Consider the following 19,236-nt stretch of genomic DNA (forward strand, 5'->3'; position numbering starts at 1 on the left):
GAGATTCCATGTGATACCACTAGGTAGGTCTCACATTGAACAATGTATAAGGCTGGATGTTTGAACAGAAAATAAGTTCTACTTGGATTAAATTAAATGGCTTCTATCATTACAGAAACTGGTTATCTGGCTATCTTAAAATAAATCCAATTTTCATTATATTAACCATCAAGTTTGTGTGTGTGAACTATAGCTCTTTGACAAATTACCTTCAAATCTAGGTATTACTCTGGTAATAACCAGTTTACACACAACACTGGAAGCCATTAAATCTTGGAGAAGACTATTTCCGGAGCTCACTAAAGGAAGTAGCACATATTTATTTATCATTTTCATTAATATTTTTCACCACATTTTCATTAATATTTTTCTTTTCTCTCAGTTAAATATAATTTCTACAAAAATGCCTTTCTGTTTGCCCTATAATAGAGGTGCAGTATGCATGATAAAAACTACATTTTATTTTAAATATACATAAATTTTACCAACTAGGATTCAAGAAAGTTTGCTTTTAAATCTCTTTCAAACATCTCTGGAAGACCATGAAGCTCCATGCAGAAAATATTTACTTGATTTTATTAAAACACCGCAAAGGATGTTACCATCTGAAGCACTCTCCTTTCTCATTTGCCAGCACAATACTAGCTTCCTCTCTGCACATTCTTACTGCTGTTAATACAAGCACCTTCTTGTGTTTCTCTCTTGCTCTCCGGAACAACCAGCCTGATTACTCTGTCTCCTTGACTTTTTACCTTATTAGAGATCTAATCTGAAAACATATCTTTTCCTGATGTGCCAAACCCCAATTTATCCAGCCCTCCACTATTATTTAGCTTTGCCACTATTTGACTACATTCTTCCCCCACAGACTTATACATAGCTCCTATAGAGGTGATTAAGAGGCAGGAAACACATTTGAGGTACAAATGTGATCCTCTCTTTATATAGTGTTTTGGGGTACACTGCAGATGCCAGATGCTAACATAAAAATTGCAATTATATTGTATTTATATAACATGTTTAAGTCATTCTAAAATTTGAGATCCTCCTTGCAAAAGATAAATGTAAATATATATATTTTTTACAATAATACAATATATGGTTAAATTAAAGACTTTGGTCCAGCTACTAAGTTTGACAGAGTTTACAGTCGACAGAGCTGACGAGAGTATAGGATGCTGTGTGGCAAAGGTGGATCTAAGCTTGGTTTCCACTCCCTCAATCCTGGGCCTATTATGGCTGCTCTAAATTTTGTCAGCTACATTTGGTCCCATAGGACTGCTGTGCTGGCTGAGGATACAGTGGAGCACTGTACACTCTGCCTTGTCCTCAACATACCACCTAAATGAAGCCAGGGAGCAGTGGCAATGCTGGCTCTCTGGCATCCTTGGTTGCCCCTTTAGGGTAACTTTCTGGCTGTTTTGCACCAATGAGGTAACTCAAAACTGCCAGGGCCAAGGCTCTGGCCCTTCATCTACAATGCAAATAATTAGAATGACCTATTTTGCTCAACTTCTAATCAAAAGGAAATTGACATTTCTATATAAGTAACTCATGTCTTGTAAGTTTGCAGCATACTCAGGCAAAGACTCAGAAATATACGAAAGTGGGATTTTCAGGTTTCATTTTGTAAACCAGATTATTCCATACTTTCTGCTTATAAAGCCAATAAGCTAACTTAATTTATTTGTATCTACCTTCTGTGTAAGCACAGCTTGTCAACTTATGTGCTGCAAGTCTGGCAGTATATGAAATGTGTGGTTTGGCTCAAAAGCAAAATAGACTCTCAACAGTGAAGAGATGACAAAAAAAAAGTGCCCTTTGCAATAAGCACTTATCTAACCCACATGACGAATTTTAGGGGACAAAATCCCACAAATGTGTAGTCTCTCCAAATCACGACCTGCACAAAATGCCTTTTGTTTTGCTATTTTCATTTATTTTAGAAAATCTTATTAGAGCTTCCTCTATCAGATCTAAGAATTACAGTAGTTTTGACAGAATGGACTTCATCAGCTGACCATTGTTTCTGCCCCTCACCAGACAATCTCCAGCTACTTGAAAAGTATTTATTTTGTGCAATTGCACACTGGGCCTGTTTACAATGTTGGATTACACCCATGATATAAAGTCATGATGTGCATTGGTGTTTGTGATGATGTGGGAATTTTCTGCAATATTTTTATGAATCCTCAGTTTCCTCTTATGCTTTGCATTGCTACACAGTGTGGGGAAGAAGATTAATTTTGCTCTCAGGCTATGCTAAAAGATGTAAGTGCATGTGTCACCTCCCTGTTTGGGTGGAATGAGTAGCATTATTAAGGGACTGGCTGAAACTGACCCAGGTCAACAAAAGGTCCAGGGAGACAATGCATGCTCCAATGATTCATGTTATTGACACTCAACAGTGGGAAGCTCTGGCCAGGGGAGTTGTGAACTCAGCATGGTCCTGCCTGGAAAAAAAGGACAGAGTGTCCAGCAGGGAATAAAGGGCTTGTCTTCACTACTGGGGTAAGTCGACTTAAGTTACGCTACTCCAACTATGTGAATAATGTAGTGGAAGTTGACGTAGCTTAGGTCGATTTACCCCGTGTCTTCACTGCACTGAGTCAATGGGAGACGCCCTCCGGTCGACTTACCTTTCTCTCGGAGAGCTGGAATACCGGGGACAATGGGAGAACGCTCTGCCATTGATTTAGCGGGTCTTCATTAGACCCGCTAAATCGATCCCTGCTTCATCGATTGCACCAGCTTCGATCTCCCCGTGGTGGAAATCAGCCCAAAGTGTGGGCTCTCGAAGAAGCTGAGCTCTTTTACCTGGGAACTGACTAAGGAAGGAAGTCAGGGAGAGACAGAGCCCAAAAATGGAGTTCACCACAGCTTGGCTGGTAAACTGTGGCTTGACCATTATTTCTCTGTGCTAACCTAAGGACTTCCAGTGCTGTGTACCACTTAAATAATACATTCTACTTTGTTTTGAAAAACTCTGTGTGAGGTTTTGCTGCAAATACTAGCTGGCGTGATTAGTCCCTGAAGAGTGTACCAGTCTATTCTCTACCAGCAGTCTATTTAAATTGGACTCACTGAGCAGAGCTCACGGTGTGAAGCAGGTGTGCTGGAGCCCAGTAGGCTGCGGAGTCTACAGAAGGAGAAATGAGACACTTGGGAAATCTGGCACACTAAATGGGTTCCTCCAAGAGACTGTTCAAAAACTGGAGTGTAGCACAGATCCTGGGGATCCGTGACAGCTTTCAGATGAAAGTTAAAATTACAAGCCTGATTTTCAGTTGTCCTAAGGCTCTTTACACTACTTTGTCAGTATAAAGGAGACAAAGTGAATATAAATGTAATTCATACACTGCCAGTGATGTAAAGTGGCTTCAGTGTAAATGAGAATCAGGCCCAAAGCTGCACTATTTGGAGGAGTATGTACATTGGCCAAACTGGACAGTCTCTATGCAAAAGAATTAATGGACACAAATCTGACATCAGGAATCATAACACTCAAAAACCAGTAGGAGAACACTTTAACCTGTCTGGTCATTCAATGACAGACCTGCGGGTGGCAATTTTGCAACAGAAAAGCTTCAAAAACAGACTCCAAGGAGAAACTGCTGAGCTGGAATTGATATGCAAAGTAGATACAAATCAACTTAGGCTTGAATAGGGACTGGGAATGGCTGAGCCATTACAAACACTGAATCTATCTCCCCTTGTAAGTATTCTCACACTTCTTATCAAACTATCTGTACTGGGCTATCTTGATTATCACTTCAAAAGTTTTTTTCTCTTATTTAATTGGCCTCTCAGAGTTGGTAAGACAACTCCCACCTTTTCATGCTCTCTGTATGTGTATATATATCTCCTCCATATATGTTCCATCCCATGCATCCGAAGAAGTGGACTGTAGCCCACGAAAGCTTATGCTCAAATAAATTTGTTAGTCTCTAAGGTGCCATAAGTACTCCTGTTCTTTTTGCGGATACAGACTAACACGGCTGCTACTCTGAAACCTATTTGGAGGAGGACAGCTTATCCTTCATTAAATCTTCTAAGTAATATGGTAGTAGCATTATGCTATGATCAAGTTTTGAGATTCTGTGCCTTACAACTGTTACATTCTTCATTTGGATATGATTTATCAAGATGAAGAAAGGGATAGTGGTTTCTGGTCTGGTACTCTTTCCTGAAATGAAGATTTGTGCCACATGGCTATTATGTCCCTCTTGACTTGTAAGCATTTTCCTCTCTATAAGTAATACATTTTTATACCTCAGGAATAAAAACCTCAGGACAATCAAAAAGAGGGATCATTTCTTATATTCAGTCAAACCAACCTGGTTTCACGTTTCAAACTGAAACCTCTGTTAGAGTTAGGGACAGACAAATAAACAATCTTGGCAAACAGCACAATGAAGTATGATTGTTTGGCCTTTGTCAACTCTTTCTTTCAGTAGAGCTAAGGATTTGTAACTATACTGGAAATGTCCAAAATTTCTAAGACAAGCCTCTGCTAGTATCTATTAGTCAGACCTAGAATCATACAGAATAGAAACCTAAGACATCCAGCTGTGAAACCCTTACTCTCCTACATAAGCACTTCTGGACTCAAGTAATCCCACTGAAGTATTCACTAATGTGATTTAAGGTTGCACAGCTGTGGCCCAACTTGAAGAGTTTAACAATGTATATTCTACTGCAGTGGTTCCCAAACTTCTTCCGCCGCTTGTGCAGGGAAAGCCCCTGGCGGGCCGGGCCAGTTTGTTTACCTGCCACATCTGCAGGTTCGGCCAATTGCAGCTCCCAGGGGCCTTGGTTCACCGCTCCAGGCCAATGGGAGCTGCTGGAAGTGGCGGCCAGTACATCCTTCGGCCCACGCTACTTCCAGCAGCTCCCATTGGCCTGGAGCAGCGAACCAAGGCCACTGGGAGCCGCGATCGGCCGAACCTGCGGATGTGGCAGGTAAACAAATCGGCCTGGCCCGCCAGGGCCTTTCCCTGAACAAGCAGCAGAACAAGTTTGGGAACCACTGTTCTACTGTATTCTCTGAGCTTTCTGAATGGCGTAGAAAGCTACACAATTGATATTATCTATCAACATGTTATTGAGGTATATGTTTCTCAAAACCTGGCCCAACCTTACAACCTGCTAACACCCAAACTTGCACTACTGCCCTTTACAGTGTGTGGAAAGGGACTGAAATAAAGGACAGGACACAATGGAAAATAGCAGAGTGTTTAAACTTGTGCAACATTTTCTATAATATTAATGTGACGACCCAAAACCTATCTCTGATGTCTGCTATTTCTAGTAATAAATAATGGGATAATGTCAAATGTCTTTTTCATAGGAGAGTTGTAAATGTGTCTGAAATAAGTGATATATCTTGGGACAATGGGTCCGATTTTCAGAGGTGCTGAAGTCACTGGAACTGCACGGGTTAAGCACCTTTGAAAACTAAGCCCAGTGACTTTGCACGGTCAGATAATATGCTGATAAAAGGCTTGGGCATTATGAAAGCAAAGTGCTATGGACCAATGGTTATTCTTGGGTCAAGTCCAATAACACCTAATTAAACAGTCAAATCATCAAGTAAGAATAAACTATTGTATCATACTTTAAGAAAACAATGATTTAGTGGAAAACTACAGAAAATAAAACCATATGTTCTTATACTAATAAAAATTCCTTTGTAGATTTGTGTCACCCTATTTTTAACATCTGATTTGAATTTCCTCCACAACTGCTAATTGTTGCTTGACTTTTTAGTTTTATGATAAGACTCATCTTAGCAGCAGATGCTGCATCATAAAACCAGAGTATTTAGAGACAACACTACAGAATCGTAATGTATTTTAATATCATCTATATCAATACAGAGCCAGAGATAAAGACAGCAAAACACATTCAAGATACTGAACCATACTTATGTGCTGATGACTTCTGTGTGCTAAAGCCAGTTGATATAACTGCACTTATCATTTCCCTTTAGCTCCTTATCTCCAGGCCATACTGAGGGCAGGTTGAGCGGGGAAGCCACCCAGGGTGCAGAGCGGCCAGGGGTGCAAAAACGGGGCGGTGCGCAGGATTGGGCCCAGCGGTGTCTGCCCCAACTCCCCTGCAGGTTTGGGCCCAGCAGCATCCGGCCAGAACCCAAGGTGCCCAGCATTCTCCCCCCCACCCCCAAATCACAGGCTCAATGGCCCCACCGGGAGCAGTATCCCTAGCACTAGGACCTTGGCTCCTACTGACCATGCTCATTGCTCAGTAACATCTGCTAAAGCTGCTGCTCTCGCTGGGGATTAAAAGGGTTAAAGGGGGGGAAGGGGCAAATTGAGAGTGGGTGGGGAAGGTCTGAACAGGGGGCGTAAACTGGCTGGGGGCGGGTGCAGGAGAGGGGCCAAAAACCAAATTTGGGAGGGGGGTAGGAGCCGGGGTTCAGCCCAAGGGGGTGAGGGACTGCCAGATGGTGGCAGAGGGCAAAGTCCCAGCACAGGGAGGGGCAGAGGGCACAGTTACCCTGATAGGACGAGCCACTCGCCTTGTTTACAAAATAGCACGGAGGGGCAGAGAGGCTTCCATGCTTAGAAGGAAGTGTTCAGACAAGAAAGAAAAAGTAGTAGTAGTAGTCCTGGGCTGCTTGTGATTTACAGTAGGGGAAGCAACAGAAGAACCAAAGAAAGTAAAGTAAAACATCCCTCTATAATCACCACTCTGTAATGGTAAAACACACCCTGCTCCCTCCTTTAGCTGTGTTTTCCTGTTACTATGACCACCCTTACTTGTTGCTGCCCCATCCTGATTCAATCGGTATTACAGAGAACAGAATAAGGAACCTCCCTCTGATCCACTGTTATAATGCCCCATTAACTCCAGCAAGGTGCACTCACACATCATGAAATTGATACTGTCAGGGCCAACTGGCCCAGGATGCTGAACATACCTTGGCTTTTCTCTTAAAAGGCCTCTAATTTTGGACTGGGGACAATTTTCAGTTGTGCCCACACATAAAAATTCAGGCCATTTACTGTATAGGTGACTAAACCAATACAGAAATCTGCAGTGGGTGCAAATGTGGATTGGGGCGGCTGGTGAGATATACACTGGCAAAGAAGCATGTCCACTGTGATCTGTGCTCGCAGCATTCTGGGCTGTGACCTAGCCAGTCTGTTCCTGATACCTTTGTCTATGAAACCAGGCCACCCTTCTCTACGAGAACTTGGTGATATGTCCATGTAGCCACTACATCTATGATATTGGCTTTGTCTCACACCGAAGCACAGCATAATCTGATTTCACAATCACAACCATATACTTTCTTCTGTCTCCACACTTAGGTGTGAGGGCCTCGCCTGGCCAGAAGTCAAATGTCAGAGAACCATACAGTTAGAAAGGACTGCAAGAGTCATCTAGTCTAACCCCCTTCCAAGATGCAGGATGCATCATGCCTCTTATCAGCTGTCACAGCATAGCTTCCCTCACTGAATGATACTTCCCACAGTGGCCTTATACAAACAAGTCATGCTAATATAATCCTTCCCCTTTAAAGGGGTATTATCACAATATGCTTGGCAGGATTCCACAGGAAAAAATATCAGGTATAAGTCAACCATAATATTGTACCAGCAAGCAAATAATAATCAATCTTCTTCTTAGAAAACTAAAATCACTATGCAAAAAGGTAAAAAACAGAAATCTTACATCCTCTCCCCCACAAAATGGCTGTCTCCCTCATATAAAGGCCAGAGAAAGGGTGGCTTCTGCTTATACAGAGTCAAATGCTATGCTGGTAATTCGATTGCTAGATAATGCACCTCCCTGGTAAATTCATTCTTTGTTTACTCTTGAGACCTTTTATTCTCTGATGTGTCATTGAAAGAGGTGGCTGTTTGTTCCAGCTATAGTCTCACTGTGGGGTGATGGAAAACCACCAGTATCACTTTTTTTATTTTTATAAAAACAGAAATGCAATTTTATGTCTTTCTGAATACGTTTCATGCAATTAAGTCATTGCAGTATCCATATTTATGGTACGATGATTTTCAGTCCATGTTTTTTTCAGTGCCTGTCAATGAGTTTAAAGGTTATATAGGAGGATACTATAAGGATATTAAAGGATTGTGTGAAATTAATGTGACACTTAAAAGAATCATACAGTAACTTATAATCTACGTACTGTACTGATATGCAAAAATAAATGCACTCTCATTACTCTATAATATCCTAATTCAGATTATCTAAAAAAAAACCCAGTAGGGGTGCAAATATGCTTGCTCACCCCGGGCACTAAAATGCCTAGTTACAGATCTGCCTTATCTGTATTATACCCACTAACCAAGTCCATCAGGAGTACTTCTAACATGTCACAAACATGCTTTCAAACAATGGTCTTGTCATTTAAAGTCCTCCAAACCTGTCAAGAGATCTGTTTCTTTCCTACACCCCAAATTATACTGGTGAGAGGTGCAGCTTTATTCCATATAGACCAGTGACAAATGTACAAAGCAGGACATATACATCAAAGGAAAACTAGGACTCACCCTTTTTTATATTACAACTCAAGACAGAAGACCTTAAAATCACATTATTATTGTTATACATGGTTAAGATCTTTCAATAATTTCTAGAGATTTATAAAATGTATATGTCATAATTTTGGGGTAACTGTACCTATATTCCCCCTCCAACATCCTTCAAGGGCACATTTCTTCTTAAGGTAAAACATTACAGAGAAAAGATGATAGAAAATAAAAACACACATGCATGCTAAAAAGCTTACCAGAGGTCACCTCAATGCCATCCTAGGGCTCTGGAAGGTTCTAGTCCTTCAAAACCCATAGCTGAATTTTCCCCAGGGTTACAAGTTCATAACCATCTTAGATCCAGAATGAAAGTTAGGGCATGTCTTCACTAGCAACGTTCTTTAACTTGTCTGTATGGTCACGGCACACTAGGGGAGTAGGTACCAGTGCGGCTCACAGTGTTTGTGCACTGTCTACACTGTCACTTTACAGCACTGAAACTTGCAGTGCTCAGGGGTGTGTTTTTTCACATCCCTGAGCGAGAAAGTTACAGTGCTGTAAAGTGGCAGTACACAAGGCCTTAGGTAGATCAGTCCTTTTTATTTTTTTAAATACAGCTCAGGACTTTGATCTTGGCTTTAACAGTTAATCAGCAGATGATAACTCTCTCCTCAGGACTAGCTTGAAAAGGCTGGGTATTTGCATAACCGGATAATAGTTGGGTAATTTACATTAACCTCTTAAGAACATAAGAATGGCCATACTGGGTCAGACCAAAGGTCCATCAAGCCCAGTATCCTGTCCTCTAACAGTGGCCAATGGCAGGTGCCCCAAAGGGAATGAACAAACAATTATCATCAAGTGATCCATGCCCTATCACCCAATCCCAGCTTCTGGCAAACAGATACTAGGGACACCATTCCTGCCCATCCTGGCTAATAGCCATTAATGGACCTATCTTCCATGAATCTATCTAGCTCCCTTTTGAACCCTGTTATAGTACTGGCCTTCACAACACTCGCTGGCAAGGAGTTCCAGAGGTTGACGATGCGTTGCATGAAAAAATACTTTCTTGTGTTTGTTTTAAACCTGCTACCTATTAATTTCATTTGGTGGCCCATTGTTCTTGTATTATGAGGTGTAAATAACCCTTCTTTATTTACTTTATCTATATCACTCACGATTTTATAGACCTTTATCATATCCCCCCCTTAGTTGTCTCTTTTCCAAGCTGAAAAGTCCCAGTCTTATTAATCTCTCCTCAAACGGAAGCCTCTTCCTAGGGAATACCCAGGAAATCCAGTTAACATTTATTGTCCCATAAATCAATACTTGTCTGGCATATTTTCAAAATAATCTTTTGAACTCCTAATTCGTGCATTGGTCACATCTCCTCCCCCTGCCCCTCCAAGAGTTTACATACAATTCCGGCCCACAGTAACACAAAAATTTAAAACAATGAGGTTTTTCAAGGATATTGCAGGAAATTGACATATCTGTCACAGTGTTATTTATCATTTTTCTCTCATTCCCTATATACCTATGCATGAAGCTGTGTTGGAGACCTGTTAAATGTCTGAGAAGGGACTGTTAGCACTTTTGCACTGTTGAGATTTAAGTTCTTCTATGAAAGTTGTCTTGATGTATTTGGTCAAGGTGTTTGCTTTGGGTTTTTTTTGTACTGTGTTTAGAGATTTAAAAAAATCTAAAAACTACCTATATTTCTGATCCTGTGAGTTATCCTGTTAAACCCTGCACACACTTAGCCCCATAAATCAGTGGCATCAGGGTCTGTATCTTTATTTCTCTATATACTGCTTCCCTCCTATCTTCTCAGGAAAAACTAATCTTGTCATATTTCATCTCTCCAATTCTCCACCCACAATCAGTTATATTGGCTTTTTAGTAGGTACTACATTTTATATACATTCATCCCTTTCTAAAAGAACAAAACAACATTAGAGGAAAGAAAGATATTAATATTTTTAATAATGTATCACAGACATTCTTTCAGTTGGGGAGGGAGGAAGTAGGATTAATGAGTGAAGGTAAAACTAGGCAAATATTCACCCTGCAACAGACTCAGTGTTTACTGATGCTGATTATATCCTTCTTAAGTCTTAAAACAAACTAAAGCATAACAAGGACCCAAATGAGTTGCTATTTTGCTGACATCTTGAGATTCATCCATTTGTAGAACAATTCATGAAGTGTATATCTCAGAAGGATTATCTCTAGCTATGCATCCATAACTTATGTGGCATTTACTGTATGAAATGTTTGTGCAATTCATTTTCCTCAATTTTTAAATTGCCTAATCCAGAAAAGTTGGAAAAGAACATATACCAATTTTAGCCATGTAGAGACATGGACAACCATATAAAATACAAGTTATTTACATGTGCTGTAGATGGTATCAGGATTAAGAGGCGGATTTGGTTGATTTCACAGTGCCATCTTACATATGGACCCAGAGGTTAATGTATAACTTGTTTTCTCTATTCAGTCTTTCATCCTGTTGGCCATTTAGTAAACTGCTAACTACTCAAAAGCTCAATCAGACTCTCAAGAATCACGAGAGAAGCTGCTGCATGTATTGCGCTTCTCAAACACTGATAAAATGCATTAACCTCACCCTCTTCTGGTGTGTTGCACACACTCATGTCTTATTGACGTCTTCATATGGCTAATTAGTAAATTCAAGTAATTGTTTTCAAGACTGTGACAGGGTGCTGGGCAAGAACTGCTGACTCAGCCCTCTGTCATGCCAGCTCCCATTAAGGGAAGTAAATTGGAGCTGGCTAGAGAAAATCTGTACCTAACTGGGGAATGGGAGATAGTTGGCTGCCCAATTAAAAGGAAGCCGGAGGAAAGGAGGAGTGAGGGAGTAGAAGCAGAGTGATAGCTCTTCCCTCCTGGGTGCAGACACTAGAACTCAAGCTGTGTATGGTAAAAAGGCAGTGGGAGCACAACCTATAACTAAATGGCACCAGCGGTTACTGAATCCCAGGGTCTCGTAGTGACTTTGTCAGCACAGCAGGGGGAGGAGCTAAGAGGGCCCTGCAGCGCCCTATTACAAAGATTGACACCAATGCATCGATTGCCAAAACATGTGATGGGGCTATATGTATGCAGTCAGCATTTTCTGTGCTCTCTGCAACAATTATTACGAGTTTGCCACATATTCATAGGAGCTCACCCTGCTAAAGCTAAAACAGGATATTTGGTAGACTGAACACTGTGACTATAGATTTTCAAGAAATCAGTCTGTGCTGCTTTTCAAACAACCACTTCAATGCTCCCCTTGATCTCTGTATGAGATGCATTTATATCAGTGGTAACAGCAAAAAAGTATGCGCAGTGGTTTATAGATTAAAAATGAGAAAGTAGACAAAATGTAGTAAAAACTTTACTGACTTGTAGTTCAAAAGACAAAAACATAGAACGAGTGGATGCTTTCAGCTAAAGCTTTCAGACTTTCCCTATGGTGTTCCCATTGGTACAGAGAGTCTAAAAGAACAAAAATGGATCTAGCTAGTTACAAGGAAAATATTTCATATTTTGATTAGAGAGAAGTAAACCACAATTCAGGGTGTTTGGATCCAAATTTTTGGCTTGGCTAATTAGAAATATAGAAGCCATTTGCAAAATTTGAAGCTGGAATCAGGTTTGGATTTCCAACACCTACTATGAATGGGGGTTGTTCTGATCTGGGGTTTAGATTTTGGGTCCATCTGAAATTGTGATATATAGCTTTTAGGTCTAACAACAGGAAAAACAGTTTCAACAGCACACTAAGTTGCTGAATGATATGCATAAGAGCAGGCTTACATATTAAGAAAATATCTACATTCATTTGGTCTGAAATCAGTTTCCCACATGGCAACAGGTATTTTATTAAAATAGAAGGACAGTTTGATTTTGTCATTTGCAAGTTTCCCCTTATCCTTCATAATAGTAATAGTAGTAATAACAACATTAATAACACCACCACCTAATGCTTATATAGCACTTTTCATCAGGACATCTCAAAGTGCTTTAAGAAGGTGGTCAGTCTCATTATCCCCATTTTACAGATGGGGAAACTGAAGTGCAGGGAGATAAAGTAACTTGCTCAAGGTCACCCAGGATGTCTGTGCTAGAAACAAAATCCAGGTCGCCTGAGTCCCAGACCAGTGCTCTATCTAGTACGAATTTGATCCTGCAACACTGAAGTCAATGGGAGTTTTGCTATTGACTTTATTGGGAGTAGGAACAGGTTCTGTTTGCATAGTTTAGTGATACTGCTACACAGTTTGGACCCAAGCATGTAATTCTTACTCAGGCAAAAGTGCCCCAGACTTTAACAAAACTTCCCTTGAGTAAGGATTACAGGATTCAACCCAATGTGAATCACAGTGAGTGAAAGGAAAAGATTTGCTGAGTGAATTTTAATTGTAGAGTATTTCACAAAGTATGATTACAAAATCTTTTCATACATTCACCTACTCTTATTTAAAACATGAACATTTAAATTCTTGGCATGAAAAGATATGCAAATATGAAACCCTAGTGAACGAGTGAACTTTCAAAATAGTTTATATGCTATTATTCATCCCTAACAAAGGAAAAGAATTAAGGAACCTGACTCATAACAGCAGACTCTGAACATATTTAAATATTTAATCTGCCAGATATGGGCATGGTGAATATTAAAGCTGAATACTCTAGTTAACAAGAATTTACTACAGAACTTTTAGAACTAAAACACTTTCCTGGATAAACAAAAAGATAGATGCATCTTGGGACATTTCCCAATTTAACACACACATTTTCTAGTCTAAAAATGATTTTTTTTACATTTAAAGATAAATTATTCTCTATTATCCTTCCTACAGAATATTTAATATCTATATAAGAAATACACATTTCTCACACAATGAGAAGGCAATGTTCTACCACAGACATTGTTGGGAGGACTATGATAAATATAGATGTCCTCTTAAGGCACCTATGGGGTTCTGTAGGGCTTATCCCATCCTTTGTTCAGTACATTAGAAGGGCTAATAAGGAGGCAGAACTTATGGTACCCATCAGCGTACTGATGACATCCAGCTCTAATCTCCAGTAAAGGTGGCTGAGCACTTTGCCCAGTGGCAGGATGAGGGATGAAGTGAGATGGTATTGGTGTGATAAGGAAAGCAACCAGATGAGGTTGAAATAAAATCTATGGACTTTCCTAATATGTCCTCCAATCGTTACACAAGTTCACAATAAAGGCAGCTTATTACACACTCAGCTGCTTTTAACCAATCACATACCAGCAGTGGCCAAGCCCACTTTCCCATCTGCATTAGACTAGAAAGTCACAACTTTCCTTCTGTTGCTAATAGCATCTAGGTCTTTGTCACCTGTTGGCTAGATTACTTCAATGAGCAATTAATGGGGCTACACGTTGAATCAGGTGTCAGAAACTTTGGTTAATACAGAATGCTGCTGCATTTGTTAAACAGAGCTTCTTGAGAGGAGTATATTGTGGGATGGGGGAACTGGGATCACAAGAAGATAACACTGTTCGTTTTGGTTGAAGGCGGATGGTGCATGCTGGATGGGGTACCTTCTTCTGAGTGAGAGCTGATGCTGTGTGCTGCTGAGTAAGGGTGCTGAGAGAGAGTTAGGGAAGGTGCTTTGTCTCCTTTCCTCCTCTTCCTATCAATCCACTTGCAGTGTTCTCTGCCTCAGGGAAGCATTGCTTAAAGATAGTGAGAAGCTGTGAGGAGGAGACACCTCATTATCTTTAAACGCTGGCAGGGAGGGTTGGAAGACTGACAAACCACAGCAGCAATGGGGAGGCAGAAACAGGAGAAAGAACTACTCCTCCTTCCTTCTCCTTAGCTTGTTTCTTCTGGATCCTAGCAGCCATTAGCCATTTTAGTCTCTTTGCTATGCCTCCTCTGGCCACACTTTTGCGTCTTGCGTATGGATCATGACCCCCTATTTGAGAGATGTTGGTATATATTATTCTCTGACTGGAACAGTGATTGTGCCAACTCCCACTTAGTTTTCCACACACAACATGCTTATTCAAGCTTTGTGCATACAAGATGCCAGGCTACTGCTCACTCCAATACACATAAATGAGTCTTGCATGGGTAATTTTCAATTGGAAAACTGAAAGCAGTTCCAATGGCTGTTTAGTTATGATACAACTCTGCCTTGGGAGAAGTTGGCCAGATAGCTGCTGCAGGACACTTCACTCAGCCAAATACAGCTCCAAAAGATCAAGATAGGATTCAGGTGGTAGTGGCATAAAATAACTCAGAGTTTTGTGTTTAGTGGAAAGACAGTTTTTCACAGAGTGAAAAACACTAAGTAGAAAACATCAATGTGTAGGATTTTCAATGACACTGAAGGGAGTTAGGCACCGAAAGCACTTTGAAATTCAATGGGATTTGGGGACCCAAATCCCATAATGCACTTTGAAAATTCTAAGCAACATTTTTATTTTTCACAAACATGGGTTTTCCCATATCTTTTCAATAGATTCAACAGCAGTGAAGTTTTTGGCACATCTTTAGAATATACCCCCTAATATTATTATTGTACAGACAGGTTTTATATTCAAAACATTATTTTGTAAAACTGTAAAAAAAGTGTTTGTATTGGAGTTAGGGACCTTGGGCTCTTCAATGTTTCTTAGACAAAATTAGCACTGCAGAACAAAGCAAGATGTTCATCAATATCAAACGCACATGGCAGCATTGTTTTAATTACTGCGTATACTCTTACTCTATACACCAATGTGATGTTTTTCATCTCTCAGGGTCCAACAAGAAAAATATATTACTTAAATTTTGTATTGAAAATATTTAATCAATCAAATGCAAAAAAACAACAAAAATGAGGGAAAAGCACAAAAAAGAATTCTTGGGCTATATTTTTTGATACTGGAAACTGAAGTCCACTATTAGTCACAAAACAGATACAGATCACAGGAAAATGTACAAGGAAAAACAACATCTATGCAAACCACATTGTCCCACTAATATACCCCTTTTAGGTAGATATAAGAGGGCAGTTCAGCCTCTGTGTCCCTTCACTGAAAGAATTTGCTGAAGAGATTGACAAAGACAATATAATTGGTGATAGAGATTTTTGTAAAATGGAATCTGTTTATTAGAAACAGGACTGAAAACAAACTCATCATGTAAGCCACTGAGCACCAGCCAAAAACTAATGACTTTGTCATTATTAACTTAGACCAAATTTGAAATACAAACGAGAAGCAAAAAGGCTTCTTATCCCATAACCCCTGAGGACATGTTTACACTAAAAACTTAAGTCGAGCGATATTAGGTCAACTTACAGCCACCGCAGTAATTACTGCAGCAGTGGTTCATGTCACACTTTCCTCTTTTGGTCGGTGGTGCATGTCCTCATCGGGAGCGCTTCCACCAAGCTAAGTGGGGCAGTGTGGGGAGCTGAGAGCCCAGGCTCTCAGGTCCTCTTGCAGCTCCCCACCAGGATCCTGGTTGCCCCACAGGCTCCCCACTGGCTGCTCGCCACCTCTGTTCCCTGCTCTCCACTGGGAGCAGGGCAGCCGCCTGGCTCTCACCTCCCTGATCTCCTCTGGGAGTGGGGAGCCGGGAGCCTTGGTGCAGCTAGGCACCTTGTGGGGAGCCGGGGCAGCAGCCTGACTGGGAGCAGGGAGCTGGAACTCCAGGGGCAGCCGGCTCCAAGTGGAGAGCTGGGAAGCGGGCAGCAGCCTAGCTGGGAGTGGGGAGCGCTTTCTTGTCAGTTTCACGGCTCCAGCATGGAGCCATGAAATTGACAAGATTGGCAGCCAACAGGGGATTGGTAACACAGTGTCTACATGTACACTGCGTTGGCCTAACTACACCGACATTAGCCCTGTGGAGGTGGAGTTATTATATGAGTGTAGTAAGGCACTTAGATTGGTGGGAGCAAGGCTGTAATATGTACACTGACAGTTAGGCTCACATAAGCTGCATTATGTCGACTTAATTTTGTAGAGTAGACCAGGGTAAGTCACTTGATTTTTTTTTTTGGGTGGTAGCACTTTAAGAGATAATGCCAATCTGTATCTTCTAGTACTGTGGCATGATTCCCATAATTATTGATTCTGAAGGGAGTATGTCCAATGACTATGCAAAACTATATGTAGACCCTGCCATGCTTGGTGGTATTGCAGATATCTGGTATATCTAAACATCTCTGGATACTTTTTTGCTAAGTGGTGCCTCTCTTTCAGATGACCTCATTTTACTATTCATACTCAAGGCACAAATATGTATTGGATACTTCAACTCTTGCTTGCTTATGAAGTGATCACTATATAAACTAAGAAATAATAGTATGTGTGCATGTGTGAGTGTATACACAAATCTACAAAATAATTCCATTTGTTTGGAGAATATTACAGTCACGTTTTAGAATTCATATATTTTATAAAACTCAAATTTTAGACTACAAAACCACCCAAATGTGGAAATTAATGTTCAGTGAAACTAAAATGTCACCTAGAAAGTCGATAAGATTTGCTGTCAAGTGAGTATGATTTTTAATCACAGTGACTCCAAGCACAATTACAATATTCTTCTTCCAAAAGGAGGAAGGAGAGTTTAGCCATTTTGATTAATTCTGTCAGTGCATTGTAATAACAAAACTGCAGAGTTATTTACTAAGCAAAAATGAGCCTGAAATGAATTAAGAGTGCATTTCAATCTGTGCAACATTTTTTATCAAACATAAATTCAATATAGCAACAGCAAAATATTTCTTATAAAGAAAATATGGCACAAATATTAAGTATATTTAAAGATAGCTGCAAATCTAGTCAAAGAAACTGAGATTAAGGAGACAATATCAGTGTTTTAATTTGTGATCACATCAGAGAAACTAAATGTTGCTAGCAAGGCAAAATCCAATTGAAAGTTCTTTATCAACATTATTTAAAAGTAATAGAAGTAGCAGCAAAAGTTATAACTCAGTGTGAAAATCAGACCAACTTTTAATTCAAGGGAAAATGGTCAATGACAGCAATTAAAACCAGTGGGAGTCCTCAACTAGTGTAAACATGTTGTCTTGAATAATATTTCTTTTTTTTTCATAGGCAGTATTTGTGGTTAACAGAATATGAGTTAATTAGAACTCCATGTTATTTTCAATCTCTGGCCTAGGTTGTATTTTGCTTTCTGGGATTTATGAAGCACTCCCCTGAAAATGTTATTAGTAAAACATGATATTTATATTAAGGTGAAAACAAGTATGGTAATTGAACAGAAAGGAAATAAAAGGCTTACCAATAACATAGGCTAGCAACAGTGCCAGAGTAACTGTAATAGCTGTAGCACTCAAAGCAGTGCACTTCCAGTTGCAGCACCTGTAAGGTTTGTTAAAAGTGAAGGCCGGTCTAGAAAATGTACTTCTAGGAAGTGGCCTAGGAGGTGGAGAATAAACCGTATTGGATGTTAAAGGATAGTTCTGACTGGCTGCACTGAAGATAGCTGAAGAACCAGATCCATGTTTAAATAGGAAATGCCTATGAAAAGAAGACAAAGAATCATGTTGTAAAAACTGAATTCATCCTCTAAAATAGGGAAATCAACTGCATAAACATTATGTGATAAATACTGTGGGTTCCTACAAAGATATACAAAAAAGACAGAAGATGCATGCACGGGAATACTCTCTGTTTTCTGAGTCTGAAGTACAGTCTTTTGCCACATTCTGACTTTCTCAGCCATTTATTAGTAGGGCTTCTGTTTTGGAGGGGGTTATTAATTTCATTTTTTGAGATTTATTTTGTGTTTTATGTACATGTCTAAAAATCAGGGTGAAGGGGGGTTTGGGGCTCTCTCTTTGTATATACTGGAGTGAGTAATGTCTATTATATATATTACTCATGACAGAAGTAGATACTGTAATGAGCAATCTCTTTGTAATGTTCCCTAGTTCACTTTAATGTAGTTCTGCTTCAAAGAGCACTACATTAAAGCTCACTAGGGAAGCTTTAGTGCTTACCAGCAGGGTTCTACACAGTGTAACATGTTGATGCGCTTTAGAAAGCAAACCTCCGTAATCCACTTACTGGTCCATGTAGACAAGACTTTAGATACAAGTAACCATTCCAGTATTTTTCTAGTGATTACTGGATAAACACCAATTTTCATTTATTTATTTATTTGTGTATTACGGTGCTCTATTGATGTTTATTGTCTAAACCAAAAAATCAGAAGCCCTATTTATTAGTAAAAGACGACACAGGAAATGCATTCTAAACTGTACTCCTAATAGCTCAAATCAAGAATATTAAGAAATGATTATATTGCAACAAGCCCATTTGACCTTAAGGACATGGTAAATATATGTTCCTGACAAAGGTACAATAAAATGTACAATGGGGAGATGAGTATAATATTCAACATTTCCACTGTAGGATTTTAAAGAAAAGATTACAATTCTCAAAGATGCTAGATCATATAAAATAAAAGGTAGAACAGTTTACCTTTTTTAAGGCCTTTGTACTCAAATCTCTTCTGTAGAAGAGTAACTAAATCAGAATATAAATTCTCACATTAAAATTTTTTGTCATCCACATTAGGGGATCTTCTGATGATCCACAAAGCCAGGTTCTGAAACCCTTACTTATATTGAGTAGCATTGACTCATGCAAGTCTTCAGTGGGATTACTCACATGCATAGGCACTGTTTA

General features: G+C 39.8%; 1 protein-coding gene across 8 annotated transcripts in view; it reads right to left on the minus strand.

Moving 5' to 3' along the window:
* Positions 1–19,236, minus strand: part of TENM1 (teneurin transmembrane protein 1) — a 517,028-nt gene that overhangs the window by 195,218 nt on the left and 302,574 nt on the right. For all 8 annotated transcript variants that reach the window (XM_045030001.1, XM_045030000.1, XM_045029999.1 and 5 more), the window contains one exon: positions 17,825–18,063. In XM_045030001.1, coding sequence (XP_044885936.1) covers positions 17,825–18,063 — 239 coding nt within the window. The remainder of the gene's footprint in view (positions 1–17,824; positions 18,064–19,236) is intronic.

This window comes from Mauremys mutica, chromosome 9 (assembly GCF_020497125.1).
Source record: "Mauremys mutica isolate MM-2020 ecotype Southern chromosome 9, ASM2049712v1, whole genome shotgun sequence".
Lineage (NCBI taxonomy): Eukaryota > Metazoa > Chordata > Testudines > Geoemydidae > Mauremys > Mauremys mutica.